The 20,244-nt window shown below is 34.4% G+C and overlaps 2 protein-coding genes across 2 annotated transcripts; both read right to left on the reverse strand.

The window, feature by feature from the left end:
- Positions 1-3,044: 3,044 nt before the first annotated feature.
- ERD4 (Early-responsive to dehydration stress protein (ERD4)) lies at positions 3,045-7,052 on the reverse strand. Its single transcript, XM_039025935.2, has 6 exons — positions 6,349-7,052; positions 6,099-6,253; positions 5,627-5,902; positions 4,215-5,059; positions 3,823-4,078; positions 3,045-3,712 (listed from the first exon to the last, which is right to left on the reverse strand). The coding sequence occupies exons 1-6, from the start codon at positions 6,614-6,616 to the stop codon at positions 3,335-3,337; spliced, it is 2,178 nt and encodes a 725-aa protein (XP_038881863.1). The 5' UTR covers positions 6,617-7,052; the 3' UTR covers positions 3,045-3,334.
- An 11,212-nt stretch (positions 7,053-18,264) lies between these two features.
- On the reverse strand, positions 18,265-18,759 carry LOC120073050 (uncharacterized). Its single transcript, XM_090311714.1, has 2 exons — positions 18,516-18,759; positions 18,265-18,386 (listed from the first exon to the last, which is right to left on the reverse strand). Exons 1-2 carry the CDS (start codon positions 18,757-18,759, stop codon positions 18,265-18,267), a joined length of 366 nt encoding a protein of 121 aa, XP_090167840.1.
- Between the last annotated feature and the right edge of the window lie 1,485 nt (positions 18,760-20,244).

Here is a 20,244-nt window from a genome sequence, read left to right on the forward strand (position 1 = left end):
CCATAATTAATTTGAACCATTGGATTTTGGAAAAGAAAAATCAATGGTAGAGATTTTAAACTAAACTAGTCGTTAGATACAAACAAAATATAATGTTAAATTCCTTTTCTTTTTAAAATTAATCCAAAAAAAAAAAAAAAATACCATATGTCAAAAACTAGCCATTAGACACAAACATAAAATAATATTAAATTCATTTTCCTTTTAATTCATTTTCTTTTTAAATTCATTCTCTTTAAAGTCAATCCAAAAATAAAAAACATACCATGTGTAAAAAAAAACTAGCCGTTAGACACAAACATAAAATAATATTAAATTTATTTTCCTTTTAAATTTCTTTTTAATTTCAATTTTTTTATTTTAAATTAATCCAAAAATCAAAAGCCCATCATATATTAATCTCTTAATGATCCACCATTCAACCAATATACTGCCACATGTCTACATGCAAATGGTCTGGTTATGTCATGTCATCCACCACTATATTTTCTCTATAAACTTATTTCGGTCATATCGTCTTCGTTTTAGCTTCGATTTGAGTGATTCAAGAGGTGTTGGAATCGTTGTTCCGAGCTCTATGCTATGGACATATTAAAACAATAAGATTTTTAGTAATTAAAAATTGAGTTTGTTATCATCAAAACATTGATTTATTTATTAATTAAAATTAATTAATTTGAGATTAAGGGCCAAAAAGCCAACAAAACCAATAAACTAAGATCCATGGTTATCGTAACTTAAACATGTATGTGGAGACATACAAGTGGATCAAGTGATAACCTAAAGGGTCTGTAGTATATGGGAAGTTCATCCCTAATCTTGCTACTAATTGAATTTTCCCAACTAAGGCAGATTCTTGAAATTAGACTACATTTTCATTATTCTACATTGCTTATTGATATTTTTAATACTATCTGGTTAGGGTCTCTTTTTCTTTTCCATATATAAACATTCTTGTGTTTTTCTATCTAGTTGGTCAATTTTTTTTAAACTTATGTTCTTGTTTGTGGTCTATGTTTTTGTTTGATTTCTAATGTACATTAGTGGTCTATGTATGTCCATTGTAGGTCTATGATTTTCAACTTGTGTGCTTTATTTCACATTACCACAAACTTTTGTGCATCTTTTGGTTTCTAATGCACATTGTTGGTATTTGTATCTCTATTGTTGGTCTCTGCTGTTTTCTGATTTACCATTGTTCATGATATATTCTAAAATTTGAATTATGGTTGGACCCTATTCTCATTCATTGATTTTTTTTATAATAGATTTACATTGGTTGGTCAATCCCCTGTTTTTTAGGTCTGTTTTCTTTATTGTACATTGATTGATAAGAGTACTTTGGTTCTGTTTTTTGGGTTGATTGGATTGTCATATCCCCTTAGAATGGTTTATTGTATAGTGATTGACATTAGTTGTTAGGTACTCTTTATTGAGTAGGTTTATTTCAAAATCATCGATTTATTGGTCTATGTATCTAGGTTGTTGTTTTCTGATTTACCATTATTCATGATATATTCTGAAATTTGAATCTCAATGAATAAAATATAGTACGTTGGTACTGTTTATTTGGTTCATTGGATTGTCATATCTCCTTTTTAGGATGATTCACATTAGTTGTTAGTTACTCTTTATTGGATAGGTTTATTTCAAACTCATTCACTTTGTTCTCAAATGGTGCTCTTAGCCTTTATTTGACATCAATTGTGTTCTTTATATATTGATATCACTTCCCTTCAATTTTAAGGACCCTCCCATTCCATCTACTTTCTAAATGCAATTGGTATGTCATTTTCATCTTCCTCCTTTAGTTTCTTATCATGTGTCTTCACTCCTCCCTATATTGTTTTTAGTTTTATATAATATACTAATGTTTTCCCTTATACCTTGTTTTGGGATTGGACTTATTAAAAAACAATCGCGTCCCCACTCTCTCTTGCTAAGGTTAAACTTTCTTTTTCCCTTTTGCTTTATGTAAATCTTTTGAAGAATGGTTACAAAATTTTCATTTTTACGTGACTAATCTTTACTTTTGTGTGCTCTTGGCAAGATAGACAACTAGCATACAACTTCAGTGGCTTGAGATTTATGCGAGAATATATTTATATATATTTGTTACTATGATAAAATAGAAAATGTATGTGTAATGATGGACTTACTTTAAGAACATATATTTTTTTTTTTCTGTTTTTTGTTCATGATTACACCAGGTGAATACACATTTTTTTTGTTTCTTGTTCATGATTACGTCATGTGGACACATATTACTTATGCTTTTTTACTCATAATTACTGTTTTTTGCTCATGATTACCCATGGACTCTATTCCCATTTATTGGGGTTTTTTGTTCATACTACACATTAGCAACCAACTCGGTCTAATTACCATTGAATTTTACTCAATAATCACATTGAAGCCCGTTACTAAACCAGTTTAAAATGAATACAATAATATATATAAAAAAAATAACAATTTTATAACAAAAATTAGAATTATTAACAAAATCACATTACCATATTTTGACTTCTATAACAAAAATTCAAAGATAATTTCTTCCTCATTTTATGACGGTAAAAAAAACTGTTTTAACAAAAAGTCAACCCAGTTTTACAAATTTAGATATCAAGCCAATTACAGTTGGTTTTTATTCAAGAATCACATTAAAGCCAATTACCAACACAATTTAAAATTAATACAATGATTAACAAAATAACAATTTTATGACAAAAAGTCAAATTTATTAAGAAAAACACATTACCATATTTTGAATTCTATAACAAAATGACAAAAAATTAAATTAAAATCCAATTAATTTTACAAAATTGGTAAAACATATAGTTTAAATTATATTTTCAAAATATGATATTTCATGTAAACTCTAATATAGATTCAAAATTCGAGTACAGTTATAATTCAAACTCTAATAACTTGTACTCTAAATACAGACTATTATAACACACTAAATTAATATGCACCCTAGAGTATTATAAATTAGACTATAATAATCTATACCTCAAATATAAACTATAATAACACACTGTTCATACATGAAAGGATTATCCACATGTAATCTGGAAAGAAAGGAAATAACACTTTGAGTTTCATTAAATACAGAAGACATTGAAGAATTGCTATGGATCATTCATTCTTCTTGTACACACATGATACCTTTCTCATGGCTATTAAACTAAACCAAGGGGGAAAACCATAAACACAAAGTGAGGTGTACATTAATCACAACCTAACTTCTTAATCCCTAATGCAAACTATCAACATTTTTCATCTAACTTTCACACAAGATTCGTGGACAAACCAAGAACGACGTAAATTTCTATCAAACAAATGATCCTGTTCTCGAAACTTGAGACCGTGCATCTTCGAATTGGTCGTCATCAACCTTCTCAGAGCTCAAACTTGGTGGAATGAAACACCTGAACACTTGTTCCATGTTAGGAACTTCCTTCAACTCACTACGAGCAACTTCAAGAGCGGTATCAGCGAAAGATCGGTAGAACTTTTTGTGACAAAGGAAGGCAAATATCAAGGAAATTATGGGAAGTGGAATTAAGATTGGAGCATAGAAAAATTTCTTCACTCCGAAGAAACCGAACATGGTAAGTTGGTACAATAGGAGAGACGCTACGATACGGTTGAATATATGTGGCCATATTCTTCCATAGGTCTCATAGGAAGGAACATAAACTTTCAGGACCTGTAAAAAAAGGTCATACACATTAACACAACAAAAGAAAGATCCAAAAGGCAGAAAATGGGCTTAGTTGTTACATTTTGCCAATCAGATCTACGATTGATTTACGTTACCTGATTGCGAAGAATAAGCCATCCAAGACCAAAATATATGACGCCGAATGGAACAATCAGAGGTGTTATGATGGAGTAGCAGAGGACTATAGTAAAAATGAGCAAGTCACCAGGAATTCTAGTTCCATAACCAAGATCTCCAGGAGTCCAAGCATCCTTCACATCAGCTTCACATTTGCAAAGGAATTTCTTCTTCAAATGAAATATGATAAGAGGAACTATCCTAGATAGTTCAAGACCAAAACCGACGAAGAACCTATGATGCACAATAGAACCATAATCAGTTTGCTAGTAACAATCGCTAGACTTAGATTCTCAATCTACACTCATTAGACATAGAATTTAAATGAAAAACCAAAATGAAGTTGAATGATCTTAGAATCGAAGCTTACTTGAGAGCCACAAAGGTAAGGAAGAAAGTTGCACTGCCTGGAAGACTACTTGCCAACAAGGGAACAAGAGAGTTTGGATCTTTCTGGATGCTCTTGAATGTTCTGAACAATGCACCACTCAAAGTGACTCCAAGGAACACGTTCAACACTGTGAAATAGAAATATTTCCCAGAAGCAGCCCTCTGTGCATGTCCCTCTGAAGGAATGCCCTCAGATTTAGATAGAAAGAGTAGTAACTTAGGCAGCAGAGCCAAGAAGATAATCAGAGCTAACTGAGGTAAGTAAGCTTCTAAAATTGCCTTGACTGCATTTATGTTCACAATTGGCTTCAAAAATGGCAGAAACTTCCTCAAGTTATCGAGCGTGGTAACAGCCGAAACTGCAGTAATTGGAATCATGTAGAAGAAAATCATCAGGGCCACAATGAAATACACAACATACTGCCTGACTTGCCTCTGAATGAAATTGATATAAAGATTAGGCCAGATAAGCTGGCGGGGTTCTGGAGCTGCCAGAACTGTCCATTTATCAACGATTTGTGCATGTAAGTTTTGAGCTGCAGAAGCTGCACTTGTCCGGTTATTAAAGAAGACTAAAGCAGCATTCTTCTGCTTCTCTCTGAGAGTAGCCTTCTGTTCAGATTCCAACTTTGGGACTAGCTCATTGATCTTCTCAGAGTAGAATTCTATGCTGTCAACTTTTTTCCCAATAAGACCAAGAAGGCCAGTTTTATGCGTTGGTCTTACACCTTCTGGCTTGGCTTCTGTTTTTGAAGCTGAAAAGATAGCTTCAGACCGTTCGAGCTTCTTCTTGTATCCTTCCAACTCCTCCCACAATTTATTAACCTGCTTGACATACGAACATTTATAATATGTCACACAGAAATTAAGTGTGGAAGAAATCTCTCTTAAAAAAAGTGTGGAAGAACTCAAAACTGTTTCTCATACAGAGTGGCAAATACGATCTAATCTGTTGCGCATTTTCTTAAATGTGTTTCACACAATCTACATCTTATCTTAGATATCCTAAAAGAGACATCTTATCCTAAATATCCTAGAAGCAAAAGGCTTCAACCGGAAAAACCATACACGACAATGCAAATACAACAACAGACTCTATTCCTAGCAACAGACTATAGTGTGGAAGAACCCAAAACTATCACTCACCCAGAGGAAAAATTTGATCTTGTTTGTTTCTATTTTCCTTAAATTTGTTGAGCAAAATTCAAATTTGTTTTGTTAAACATCCTACAGACAAATATTTCAACAACAAAAAAAACAACACATCACAAGGTAGATACAACTGTACGAGATGAAACAAGAGCAAGAAGATTAAAGAAACTGAACCACTGGGTCACAAGCAATCTTGAGATATTGAACGACTAAGATTCAAAAAGTTCATGTTGAACAAACCTGTTTGTTGTCTGTGACAATCATCGATCGATAAAAGGTATCTGGATAGATATTCCTAAAGAAAGAATCAACCTGTTCCTTCCTAGTTTGACCTTCAGGAACTGGAGGGATATCTCTAACAATAATGGCAAATTGTTCAGCCTTTACTTCTGGAGCCATTAAAGCTTGAGCTCTCAGAGCTGAGACATGATTATAAGCTTTCCATGTCAGGTAATATGCCACAAAGGAAACCCAGTAGGTGGCTAATAAGAAGGCCCAAAGCCGATTACTCCGCAGCTGCAGATGAAAACAAACAAGTCAAAACTCAAATCTGAGAATCAAAAAGGCCAAGCCTCCAGTTCCCTGTTTTCTGAAAGATAAGAACTAACATTTTTTTTTCTCATTTTCTAATCCAAACGCATTTATGTATTAACTAAAGAAAGAAAACACGGTTAACAAAATCCTTATCAAACAGGACATTAATGTTGCTTACATTGATATTCCCCATCGATAAATTGTCAAGTTCACTGAAAGTCCCAACACTTTGGGTATTGTTCATTTTAGCATTCTTAATACCATCATCTGTAACAGCAATTGGAATGAGAACTGGCAGCAGAACAACAGCAGACAACACAAAAATCCCGAGCACTGAAAAAACATTCCAATTGCAGAACAAAATGAGAAACAGAGCAAACACCCAATAACAATAGAAATAGAAACATTCTAAAGAAAGAAAAACAGACCAGTGGCCAAAAACACAAAGTAAACAGCAGAATCAACCCCAGACATAGAGATCACATCCTTCTCAGAAGAAGACAGAGCTTCCACAATCCAAGCAAACGGGCTCCTAGACCTGGACCCGCCGGTCGGATCCAGACCCTTAAGGATCCGATTTGGGTAATAAATGACATGATTGCTAGGCCTTGAAGAAAGCCAAGCGAAAACAAGCATCAAAACCAGAAATATCACAAAAGACGTCCCTAAGGACGTCAAAAAGGAAGAAAAATCCATCTGGGTCTGTTTCTAAAATCCCAATTCCTTGAGCTTCTGAGTGAATCTGGAGAAACCCACCTGGAAAAGAAGCTTAAACACTCTCAGAATGCAAGTAAAGCGGAATTTAATGGGTTTTTTTTCCGTTTCTTCTTTGAGTCATTCAAAGAGGGATTAAAGTAACCGTTGAGAAACGGTGGTTGGAGGTGAGATATTTATGATGAATAGGGAAAGGAAATGGCATACATAATATAAAGAGTGAGCTTAAAAATCAGGGTTGTGTGGGGCTGAGGATGAAATTTTGGATGATTTGTAGTTAGCTGGTTGTGGGGTTGGGTCCGTGTTTCATCGTTTTCTTAATTGCCTTTCTTCAAAATCAGAGAAAAGAGAGAGAGTAGAACTGTTGAATAAGCGGATAAGGAGGGAAAAGAGAGGGATTGAAGACGATGGATGGGACAGTACTTGGGAGAAGTGTAAAAGACCAAAAAACCCTTCTTTTTCTTTTTCCATTTTGGAATCAGGTGCTTTGGCTCCAAACTCACCTTTCCTTCTTCAACTGTGAATTTTCAAAGGTGGAAAATAATTACAATTTTAATTTCAAGTATATATGATTTTGTTTCTAATTTTGTACCTTTAAAATTTAAACTTGTTTTTATAAACTATTTTTAGTTTTAAATTTTGGTTTCAATTTTAGTAACATGCAAATAATTAAAAAAAAAAAACTATAGGTGAAAATAGAAATACTCTTAATTTTATGTAACTATAAATCGAATAATTGTGAAAATGGGATCTGACAATCTTTATATATTTAATTATTATAAGAAAACGATAGGTTTCAACCTCTCATTGTATATATGATATAATATTATATTAAATTTAAGTTAACGTGAGTTTGTGAAGTTCAAGCGAATTAATTTAGACATTTGATAACATTTTCTTTTTCTGTTTTTTAAAAAAATTAAGCTTATAAATCGTATTTCTGAATGTAGTTTCTTACTTTATCACCAACGTTTTAAAAATGTTTTGAAAAGTCATGATAAATTTTGAAATAAAAAAATTAATAATGATAAAACTTAATTTGATTTTTGAAATCTACCTTAGAATCCAAGTGTGTTATCATAAAATGTGGAAAGCTTATCAAACAAATGGTAAGTAAGTATGCATGATTTTCAAAGGAAGCCTTTAACCTTTGGTTTTTTATTTTACATTGCTCCTCTATTTTTAGAAAGAGTCTAGTCTAATTTTAAATTTTTTATTAAAAAAAATATAAATCTTTTTTCCTGTGATTTTGTTTTTAACTATAAAAAAAAAAAAAAAAAAAAATTAGCATATTTATATAAACTTCAACGTTATAAGCCAAAGTGAATTTGACTCGTAATATTGGCATGACCTCTATTCAAAGGGGTTGTACTGGAAAAATATTAATGTTACAGTTTTGAATCTATCCATTACTTAAAAAATAACTATCATGGATTAACTTAGTGGTAAAAGGAAGACATAATATCAATAAATGATTAAGAAGTCAAAGGTTCAATATATGGTGGTCACCTACTTAGAAATTAATTTACTACAAATTTTCTCGCTACCCAAATATTGTAGGGTCAAGTGGGTTATCCCTTCGAAAATTGTATATGAAAAAGATAGGAATTTGGTGACATATAGAGAATTTTGTATAATTTAGATTTTGTTTGGTGACTATTTTGTTTTTTTGTTTTTGTTTTCTAAAATTAAGTCTATGGACACTACTTCCACCTCTAAATTTCTTAATTTCTTTTCTACTTTTCATCAATTGTTTAAAAAATCAAGTCAAATTTTGAGAATTAAAAAAAATAACTTTCAAAAAGTTGTTTTTGTTTTTGTAATTTGGTTAAGAACTCAACCATTGTACTTAACAAATGTGTAAATCATTATAAGAAATATGAATGATATAGGTTTAATTTTAAAAAAAAAAAATTAAAAAAAGAAAAAAAGACAAAAGAGACAAAAAAACCAAATGATTATCAAATGAAGCTTTAATTTTATATATATATATATATATATATATATATATATATATATATATATATATATATATATTCTTGAATTAAGCCATTTAATGGAAAACCCAAAAATTTAGGAATATATATGCACATCAGGTATAAATTCTTTACTTCATTTAATTGAATTTTCCTTTCCTCCCAAACAATTTTTCCTTTCTTCATTCGAAATATTTTTAATTTCATTTATGGGAGATTCTCGAAAATTAAAAAAAAAAAATCTTAAAACTATTTATACAAAATAACAAAATTTAATGATTTTAGATTTCTATCCGTTTCTATCATTTATAAACTTCTATCAGTTTCTATCAATTTCTATCGTTGATTAACATTGATAGAAGTTTATCATTATCTATTAGTATTTTTTTTATTTTTATAAATAGTTTGACATTTTTTCTATCTATGAAAAAAAATTATTTATTTATAATTTTTATTTTTTATTTATTATTGAACTGAAATTGCAATTCTTCCTTAGGAAACGGTTTTGTTAGGTTTCCACATTTGTCTTCCTTTCTCTCACAAGAGGAATCATTATCTTCATGGATTGATTTTTGCATTTTTTTTAAATAATAACAATAAATCTTCATAGAGATTCGAGTCGTAACATTTCGTTAAATAATTTTCATTTTATGTAATGACGATATTTAATTTTAAAGTTGTAATGTATTCCATTTCAACTTTCGTCTCAAAAAACAATAAACTTTATATTTGAACAACATCAATTCAAGTTTTCTTTCTACTATTTTTTTCTCTTTATGATGATTGTCTTAAAAGTGTATCTTAGTTACAATTTAATTAAAATGTGAGGATTTAAGCATACAAAAATATTCTCAATGCTTAATAATTTTAGTTATGATTAGAGATGATTCTTTGTATTTATATTGTAAGAATAAAAGAATGTTGATTTGACAACATTTTCTTTTGGCACGACATAAGGTATATTTCACCAATAAAATTATTCAATTTAGTCAATTTTTATTTTAAACTTTTAGTTTCATTAAATTGTAGTTCAAATTTAGATACGCATTGCAATCTTAATTTTCATTTTAAAATATGCCCAAATTTAACTTCTTTACTAGAAAAAAAAAAAATCTTTGTGCTTTTCATTTAACATTGCTCCTAATAAATTCTACCTCAAATATTGTTAAGAAAATTTAGAGAAAAAACCATGTTAGAGCTATTTTTACTATTAAATTAGGTAATTTTTCCAATAGTATTAAATAGTTAACCAGTGTAAGTTTTTGTTAATTTTTTTTAGGCAAATAATGCAAGCTTATTGTTGTGCAAAAAAAATATTTTTATGAAGGTATTTATTATTATTATTATTTAAAACCTTGGGCCTATGTACTTCATGTGAGGCAAATAATCCATATCAGATATCGATATTTTCAAATACTTCTCAGATATGTTGATGTGTTTCTATAGATGCGATGAGATGATTCTATACTTTGGTCTCCTTAGTTGTGTAAACGCGTTGTTTTATCTAATTAAGCCCAAGGATTGCTCTTTAAAGATGCACTGAAATGCTTGTTTTAGATTTTAACGCAACTTGGTGTCAATAATGTGGATGATTGGTTCTATTTTACTACTATTATTAAAATGCATAAAAAATGGGGATGCAATGAACATCACAGTTCAAGTGGAGTAAAATGCAAAGAGAAATGTAAAATTTCAATGAATGAAATAGGGTTGATAAAATAACTACTAACACTTCTAAAGCAATACATATACCACACATTCAAGCAATTTACCCATGATCACAGGCTACACTTCTCAGTGTATTCGGCCACAATATCATATTTCTAGGACGCATTGCAATGAGTATTTATTGCAAAAGATGTATCTTTACGTCTAAAGGTAATTCTTTCTTTGTTTAATGAGATCTGAAATCCCTTGCTTTTTCAAGCTATGATTAATTCTATTTAGAGCAATCTGTCGACTTGAACAAAATAGTTTACGAAGTACACATCAAACAAGTTGAACGCCAGTCTATGCTTTACTCAGTATATGTTAGTTCCTTTTTCCTCAACCCATTATGAAATTAGTTGTTCATATTTGGTAAAGAGACAATGGATAAACAGGAAAATGTGATGCCACTCATATTGGTAGTGAAAGTTTCTCAACGTTACACAACAAGACAAATGCTAATGAAAATATAAAACGAAAGATAAGGATAGAGAGTCAAGCCGTCATATGAAATTTCTTGCACCTTCTGGCTTTTTTGAATGATTGCTTCATGTTGGTTGTGATGGGGTTGATGTCCTTCTTCCTTTGCTACCAGAAGAAATCTTGAGCTCTAACTCAAGACTTCTCAATTAGAAGCTTGGGAGGAAGTTATCTCGGGGAAGGAATGGAAAATTTTTACAAAGCTTCGCTAGTTCTTTTTCTTTCTTTCTTTCTTTTCTTCTTTTTCTTCTTCTTCTTCTTTTTTTTTTTTTTTTGAATGACTCTTATGGCTATTTATAGGTTTCGATGAGGAGTATTTTCGTCTCTCACTAACAATTATGCTGACACCGGGCATTAATTTCCATACCTTGTCGCATCGACTTCCTCGCGTCAGCAATTCATTGGCTCTGTCGTGAACCTCTCCTGTCTACTACCAACTTTGATTAGACCTCTACTGTCCATGCATCAGTTGTATTTAATGTCATGTCTCCTCTTATCGCATTGAACTTGTGTGATTCCTTTTGGGCGATAGGTTTTTCCATACACTCCAGTAGCAACAATTGCTTCATCACTTTCAGTAGATTTTTGCGTTTAAAAAGCTCAAGTTTTATAATTTACAAGGATCGTGAATTTTTGTATGCTAGCGATCACGTAATGTAATTAATTGCATGATTTTCATGTTAAGCTAACGCATTAATTCCTACTTTTAGATAAAAGGAGTAAAATAATTTACATTTCTACAAGCTATCAAACCCCCAAAATTAAAATAATACTTGTCCTCAAGCATATATTTAAAGTCGTAATATATCTTAACTTGCTTTGATGCATTAGCTAGACCTCTCAAATGCTTTCCTATTCAAGATTCGGTGGACTGGTATTTTTTCTTGGTTTTACTCCTCTACATATGGAATCTTTCCAACCCTTAGATGCGGTAAGCTTATTTCTCAAAAATCTTTTACTCATTTTCAATGCTATCATATATTTCGTTTTCAAAAATGGGCTTTTTTGTTCAATGTTTAAGTCAAAAAAAAAAAAAAAAAAAGTTTTCTCCTCGATGTATTTATTTTAGTATAAGTTATGTACCGATCCAAGCGTCTTACCTTCATTTTGGCTTGCATCCACGGGTACCATGCGGACGTCCAACTACGAGCAAGACACCCTTCTCATACTTAACTCATGCCTTGGCAAATTTTTCTTTGAATCACAGGCAGTGGAGTTGTGGTCATTTCGACGTTGATCATGATTCCCACCATCGTTTTGGCTTGCCCTCACGGGTGCCATGCGGATATCCAACTATAAGTGAGTTCCAATCTCAATGCCTTCTTTATGTGTGCATATATATATATATATATATATATATATATATATATATATATATATAGATATAAATATAAATATAAATATAAATAAGCTATGACAAGGAGCTATTTAAAAATAATACAACTTTGAACGCATTAAGCTCAAATCTCTCCCACCTCTAAATTTAGATAACAACAAGGTCCTCATTGCTAAAAACTGAATTAGGCTATGACTTCAAAAAAACATCGTAAAAGAGGTTTGAGAAAAATCTTACTCGCATACTATTTCAAAAAATATTTCTTAAGGCAAAGTCCTAGAGCTAAGTACTAAAAACTAGTCTCAACTAATCGTCGCCTATTTTAGCACAAGTATCATCATAGAGGTCATTGTTAAAAACACAAAGCATATAAGAATATTAAGAATGCGGTAAAAATTTATGGGAAACAAACGTAAAGAAAATGCAAATAAAATGGAGAACTTAGCATAAATTTCAATTGTAATTAATTACTATGACTAAAGCATACAAAATGTGAAATTGAAATTCAAAAATTCATAAAAACACCCCCAAATTTAATGTTCGCCCGCATCGTTGTTTGGTTCTGGAGGGGGTATGTCATTGTCCTATGGGAATTGCAAGGGATTTTGAGATGCGGGGAAATGCCTGGTCCGACTATAAGGCGTGCAAGTACGTTCTGAAAGAACTGAATCATGAAGTGGAACTATTCGTGTTGTCGCTATGTCTACTGGCAGATAAAAGTTTGTGCAGTGATCTATTGAACCATTTGAACTTGGTGCTGGATGAATCCTCGAAGCTCGTTTTGTTTGTTAACAAGCTCTTGTTGTTGTCGCCTTAAGTCGTTGAGTTGACTTATGATTTCGTGCTGGTGTCACGATAGCTTGTCGAAGCCTCCCATAGTCGGCTCTCGGAGGTCATCATAGAGGATTTTGTACCATTCATCACAATCTCTATCTTCAGTTGCATTGGGATCATGGTGTTGACTTTTCTCACCAAATGAGCACCCGCTGACCTCACCAATGCCAGATCCACCACCTGTTTCATATCCAGGAAGTGGATGGCTTAGGTCATCAGTAGCGGGCTTTGTTGTGTGGACGCTTGGGACTTAGGCTCCTCAGGAACCAAATATTTGTCTTGTTCATTGGGTGGAGGTGGAGGCGTTGATGGTCTGGGTGCGATCAGAAGATGAGGTAGAGGAGTATCGTCAGGAGGAGGGGGGTGTTTATTCATATCAACGCCTAACTTGGGGGACTCTCTTAATGTTGGAAATAAAAGCGCATCTACATCAGAGTCGACCTAGTGTGGGGGAGTGTTCTATCCAAGCAGAGGCAGGGAGAATTCAATATGGCGAGGAGAAGGTGACCTCTCATCTTGAGGTGTGACCGCCTTTGTTGGCGTGGCAATCATTTTATCAACATCCACAACACCTTTCTTCTTTTAGGTTTTAAGGGCTCGATGGAAGACTGTGGTTTTTTCTATGTTGGGCGCTTAGTTTGGCTACATCGACTGACTTGCCTCAGTTTGAGGTGTTAACAATCTCATCAGGCGACGAAGGGATTGACTGGTAAGAACTCCCTTTACCACCATCTCTTGCTCATCTTCAAAAAGGCCTTGAGCATCGCACAACCTTGTTACAAGTGATAGGAAAAAGAGTTTTCCCCTTGGTTTGGAGAATGAATTTCATATCTGCGGAGTGATTATGTGACCAACATTGATGGGGATGTGTTTCATGATGTAATAAATCACCATCACGTGATCTCTTGACACTGAATGTGATGCATTGTTGGAAACAGCTTCTTTTTTATGAAGTATAGCAACACATTTGCTTCAGGCGTCAGGTTATGTGACAATAATGTCTTCATTCCCTTAGTGGAAGTAATCCACTTCACTCCAGGCTCGGCTACCAACCTTAGAGCTTCCCTTTATTCCTCACCAGTTGGTTCCTCAATGATTTCATTTCCTTCTGCTTCAAGAGCGTTTTCTAACTTATAAATGGTGTTGAGTTTCTTAATGTCAAAACAAACTATCTCTGTGCCAATGTCTACTTGGTATTTTTGTTGGGGTTGATGCCCTAAACTCTTGTTGGGTCCTGTAGTTTGTAAACACTGTATTGAACAAACGCTTGTGATGTAATAATATATGATATTTTCTTCACTGTTGTCTATGAAACATGAGATGTTTTAATTGCTTTACCACGAACCAATAAACTAAGATCCCTGGTTGTCATTGTAACTTAAGCATGTATGTGGAGACATACAGGTAGATCATGCCTTAAGTGATAACCAAAATGGTATGTAGTATATGGATAAAGGATGGAAACCTTATCCTAGTGACACTACAGATGTGGCCCACTTTGTAGATTGTTACAAGTGTTGTGACATGCTACAAATGATTTGATCCTAATCATTCATGTGGAGACATGCGAGCAGAGCGTCCTATACAAAGGAGTTTGTATAAGACCGGACCACGAAGTGTTTAGTCTCGTTATATAATGCCGTTCATGACAAAGACTTCACTTCACTAGGATGACCATAGGTAACATAATCTTAATCTTGAGTAAGTTGAAAACTTCTACCTTTGAGGGTGGTCCTTTGATTTTCATGGGTGCAAGTGACCAAATTTTCGACTCAAACCTACCACTTTGGGGATTCGTCTGATTGGGGAGCTAGAAACTCAACTACACAAGATGGAATTCACTCCTTCCCCGAAGCAGGGGTAAGTAGATAAGTTGCTCCCTTAAGGGCTGATTCTGAGACTTGAACGATGTGGCACCACATACCTTCTCATGACCCTAGAGGTGTCCACACATAGTAGGACTATGTTGTATTGTTCACTAGAGGGATCAGTGGTACTTAAGAAGTTAGATATAACTACAAGGGAAAAATGATAAATTGGCACAATTGTACTTACGAGCATGTGTGGATGGTTATCGTACTGTTGATTGGTTATATCCGATGGACACAGAAATATATATATGGTGAGAAGAGTGCAGTTGTCGGTCTTTAGTGGAGTACCCAAAAGTTGACGAATGATGGATCTCGTGGCTAAAGAGTTTAGTCAGCTATTCACGTACTATTGGAATCAAGCTACAGGTCCATAAAGTCCCCTTGGTAGCTCACTGGATTCAAGTTGAGAATCAGTTTTTGGGTCAGTTTGAAGTGTTCAAATTGACAAGAGGGAGTTTGATTATATATGATATGATTAAACTGGTCAATTATATATGATATAGTTGACATGACGTATGAGATACATTAATTGGAGGAAAATGATATAAATATGATTTATATCTAATAGAGAAGAAAAGAACTATGGTTTAAATATTGCATATGATGTGATATTAAAACTATAGATTATAAATATAACATGATAAGTTAGTTATTATATTTATTTATAATTAGACAATTATGAGATAATTGTTGGTGGTTTTCTCCATAATCGTGCGTGAAAGTGGGAAGTTGCATTCAGTTTTCATAACTAAAAGGATAAAATGAAAATTGTTTTCATTTTGTAAAGAATCAGATAATCACTTCATAAAATTGTACACTGTCTATCATTTAGCTAACAAGAGCCTACACGACAGCTCAAGTTTTCCTAAACGATCGTGTACACGCTCAGTCGACCTAAACGATCGTATAGCTTTTACTAAACGATTGCGTGCAAAAGCGAGATTACCTAAACGATCGTCTAAACAATCTTACCTATTTACCTAAATGATCGTGCACCTTTTACTAAACGATCGAGCACCAGTCTATACGATAGACTCTAAACTCTCCCACTTGCTTGGTCGTTGAATACGATCGTTCTTTCCTCCTGCCCTCTACCAAATCCAACAGAATCCCACACCTCCTGGATTCTCACTTCGAGAATACCAAGGCCACTGGGTGGTGGTGTTCAACTTGCTGCTTGTTTGTGTATAAGACCGTTCGATGTTAAGTGACAGTGAGATTTGGTAGACAATTGGCTTGGCGTTGCAGCGACAACGAAAGGGGTTGTTCTTGACGAGAGCGAGAGATTAAGAGAAGAAAAGTTCTTCAAAGGTGAGTCTCTTGTTCTTTTGTATTTAAGTTGTTGATAGCATGCCGTAATTTATTCTGAATTGTATAACTTGTATGTATATTTGTGAATGCTTGTTTTTCTGTCACACTGAATTCGGAACGATCTTGCTTTCGCTCATAGGTACTCTTTGATAAGAGTTCCTTTAATTTTGTGGCATGCGACTCTGTCATAAAATGCCCTCACCATGCTAGGTTTTACCACTTTGAGATCTTCGTAAAGTCCCTCCACCTCATCGCGTCGACTGCTTTAGTGATGAACTTGGGTAAGGGTGCGCTCTCGAGGAAGAATCCCATTTTGAGGAAAATTGGTCTTCTATTTGGTGTCTTCTCCTCGTTTTCATCATGGGTGTTTTCCCTTTATTTTCTTTTCTCGATGCCTCCTTTTTGGGCATCATGTCCTTTTTTTGGTCTTTGCCACTTCTTTTTCTAATTGTTTTCTTTTTCTCTCCATTTTTTTTCGTCTTTCCTCCTCTTCTCTCAACTTCTTCTTTTCTTCTTTTTTTTTTTTTTTCCATTTTTTTGCTAATGCATTGAGCCTTCTCTTTTTCTTTCCTCTTCTCTGCATCACTGTCTTCTTTCCTCTCTTCCCCAAATGCTAATACGGTGCGATTCGCACTGTCCATTGATTCTTCTCTATTGCACGTCGCAACACCAGCATCTGCAAGCTATTCATCGCGTGTATCATGATGGAATTCTGTTGCTGCAATGAGTAATTCAACTTCTTTCCTTGTCTCCCTGAAGTCTTCTCTAATTTTCTTTGTTTTTGCGGCCACCTTGGCTGCCAAGCGCTCTCCAGATGAGGCGAGCATAACCACTTCTTCCCCTAGATCTATGCATAGTGTCACCATCCTTTCTTTGACACCTTCCTTTAGCCTTCTCGTCGCCTGCACATCTTTTTTAAAAGAGTCATTCTTTGACGTTGGTCGGGCTTGGCACATAGAAGTCAATGCCTTAGGACCACTTCCAACCATTGCCTTGCTGGGCTGGTTCACTTCTTCTTCATCCAGGGATTCAAGCAGCTTAAGACTCATCAAAATTTCCCCGTAAACGTTTCACTCGTCTCTCCTTCTTGCCTCACAAGTGCCCTCAATCTTGCTAGTGCATGAAGCTGATTGTTGCCTCCTTTATTTTGGATAAAATGATTGAGACAATGTCTGCTCTTGGTAGGGTTCTATGTCAGTCGTGAGAAGGTTAGGGTTAAATGGTGAAATTGCTCCAATTGTGAGGGGTGGTGCATATACACTGCCACAAACGAAATTTCGATAAAGTTGAAACCTATCGACTGCATTACAACTTCGTATGAAGACGATGAAGCTACCACAAGGTTGGATGCAGCAGGGTTGAATTGGTGGGCCATTTTGAAGATTTTGGGAAGAAAGGGTAGATGTTTGAAGGTTTGGAAGGATGAAGGTCGCCAGAAATTTTGTTGAAAATCGAAGGGTTTGGGGTTCCTTTGAAAGCATGAAAGGATGAAAGGGGGGAAATAAGGTTTAAATAAATATGTGGAAGGCACACGTTTTGAAGTTGATGTCACCCTCATGATGGATCATTTAATGAAAGCATGGTGTGACGGAATGTCAAACAGCTCGTGTGATGGATGTCATTTCACCAATTTTGTCGAAAATCAAAGGGTTTAGGGTTCTTTTGAAAGTGTGAAAGGATGAAAGGGGGAAATGGGGTTTAAATAAGTATGGGGAAGGCACACTTTTTGAAGCTGATGTTAACCTCATGATGGATCATTTAATGAAAGTGTGATGTGATGGAATGTCAAACGGCGCACGTGATGGATGTCCTTTCACCTACCATTAATGGTAGGATTTAGACGTTTTAGGTACCATTTCATGCGATGAGCATATAAGAGCATAGAACTATGCATCCCATACTCGTCGCAGTACTCATTCATTTTTCGACCCTAATTCTAATCGATTCCAAAGGTAATCAAAATCATGTGAAGCAATCATATTTCAAAAAAAAATTCAAGAAAAAATAATTAAATAAATAGAAATTAAAATTCAAACTAAGAAAAGAAAATACAAAAGGATGTGACACGTCCCTGAAAAGATGTCAGCTTTGTCATCCAAGGACTTGTTCACCGCATCATTCAGGTTTGCCTAATTCGATGGAGGCTTTCTGGCGATCAATGTTGCCTCTATAGTATGGCTTGAGTCTTTGACCATTAACCTTCAATGGGTCTGATCCGTCCTCCTGTGTTAGTTCCACTGATCCGTGAGGGTAGATCTCCTTAATTACAAATAGTTCTGATCGTCGTGATTTCAATTTTCATAGGAATAATCGAAGATGTGAGTTAAATAAAAGAATTTTTTGTCCAATCTCAAAATCTTTCTTACTTATGTGTTGGTCGTGCCAATGCTTCATGCGCTCTTTATAGATTTTGGCGTTCTTGTACGCCTGCAATCTCCATTCATCTAACTCATGCAGCTGCAATTTTCTTGCTTCCCCTACTGCATCGATATTGAAGTAGAGTTTCTTGGTTGCCCAGAATGCTTTGTACTCAAGTTCCAAAGGTAAATGGCAAGCTTTGCCAAATACAAGCACGTAAGGGGACATTCCAATGGGCGTTTTATACGCCATTTGGTAGGCCTACAATGCCTCGTCTAACTTATGCATCCAATCCTTCCGTGTTGTGTTGACAACCTTCTCAAGTATGTACTTGATTTCTCTATTGGACACTTCAGCTTGTCCAGTGGTTTGGGGATGGTAAGTTGTTGCGATTTTGTGATGGATATTATACTTGAGTAACAGCTTGTTAACAATGTGATTAATGAAGTAGATGCCCTCATCGCTTATGATGGCACGTAGAGTGCCAAAGCGGGTGAAGATATTTTCCTAAAGGAATTTTGATACTGTTGCCGCATCATTTGAAGCACAAAAAATCGCTTCAACCCATTTTAAGACATAATCAACAGCTACTAAAATGTAGTTGTGGTCGTTGGATGGCAGGAATGGGCCCATGAAATCTATTCCCCATACATCAAATAACTCAAATTCTAAAATAACACTTAATGGCATCTCATTTCTTCCATAAATATTCCTGGTGTGTTGTCAATTCTCGCATCTCATTACATATACCCTGGCATCTTTGAAAAGCATTGGTCAATAATACCCACTTTGAAGTACTTTAGCTATTGTATGTTGACCCCCAAAATGTCCACCAAATGATGACTCATGGAATTGATATAAGATGTGTTGATATGCAGTCTCTGGTACACATTGTCTGAAAATATGGTCAAGGTCTCGCTTGTAAAGGTGAGGCTCGTCCCAATAATAGAACTTACATTCATTTTTCAGCTTCTTCTTTTGTTGTGAAGTGTATTTTTTTGGAAATTGCTTGCATACCAGATAATTGACAATATCAACATACCGGGGCAAAATTTCATCAATCTTCAATATCTTTTCATCAGGCGTTTACCTCTAGTTGTAGTTAATCGCATTCGGCGTTCTCAAGGACCGATAGGTGGTCTACTACCTTGCTCTCTGATCCCTTACGATCAACAATTTTTCTATCGAACTTTTGCAAAAGCAGCATCCATCTAATCGACTGCAGCTTCGCATCCTTTTTGGTCGTCAAATACTTGTTGTCGAGTGATCTATATGGATAATAACTTTTGATCCCAACAAATAAGATCTGAATTTTTCAACTGCAAACACTACTGCGAGTAACTCTTTCTCAGTTTTTGTATAGTTCATTTGTGCACTATCAAGAGTTTTGCTTGCATATGCGATCAGTTGAAGAATCTTATCTTTGCACTGCGCTAGGGTTGCCCTCATCGCATAGTCACTTGCATCGCACATTAATTCAAAGGTACTTGACCAATCGGGTGCGATCAGAATGGACACTTTGACTAGTGCTTACTTTAGTGTTTCAAATGCTATCAAACAATCATGGTTGAATTCAAAAGTTCTATTAACTCCCAACATCATGTTCAAAGGACGTGCGATCTTTGAGAATTCTTTGATAAATCGTCGATAGAACCCGACATGTCTAAGAAAGCTACGTAGTGTCTTGACATTTGTAGGCGGTGGCAGTTTTTTCACGACTTCTATTTTCGCTTTATC

This window comes from Benincasa hispida, chromosome 3, assembly GCF_027475165.1.
Source record: "Benincasa hispida cultivar pf3 chromosome 3, pf3_genome.v1.1, whole genome shotgun sequence".
NCBI lineage: Eukaryota > Viridiplantae > Streptophyta > Magnoliopsida > Cucurbitales > Cucurbitaceae > Benincasa > Benincasa hispida.

Coding starts and splice junctions, on each gene's coding strand:
- ERD4 (XM_039025935.2), bottom strand. CDS start 6,616: ATGGATTTTTCTTCCTTTTTGACGTCCTTAGGGACGTCTTTTGTGATA. Junction 6,254..6,348: donor CTTTGTGTTTTTGGCCACTG/GTCTGTTTTTCT, acceptor ATGTTTTTTCAG/TGCTCGGGATTTTTGTGTTG. Junction 4,079..4,214: donor CTTACCTTTGTGGCTCTCAA/GTAAGCTTCGAT, acceptor TGTGCATCATAG/GTTCTTCGTCGGTTTTGGTC.
- LOC120073050 (XM_090311714.1), bottom strand. CDS start 18,759: ATGGCGTATAAAACGCCCATTGGAATGTCCCCTTACGTGCTTGTATTT. Junction 18,387..18,515: donor TTGGCACGACCAACACATAA/GTAAGAAAGATT, acceptor CTCACGGATCAG/TGGAACTAACACAGGAGGAC.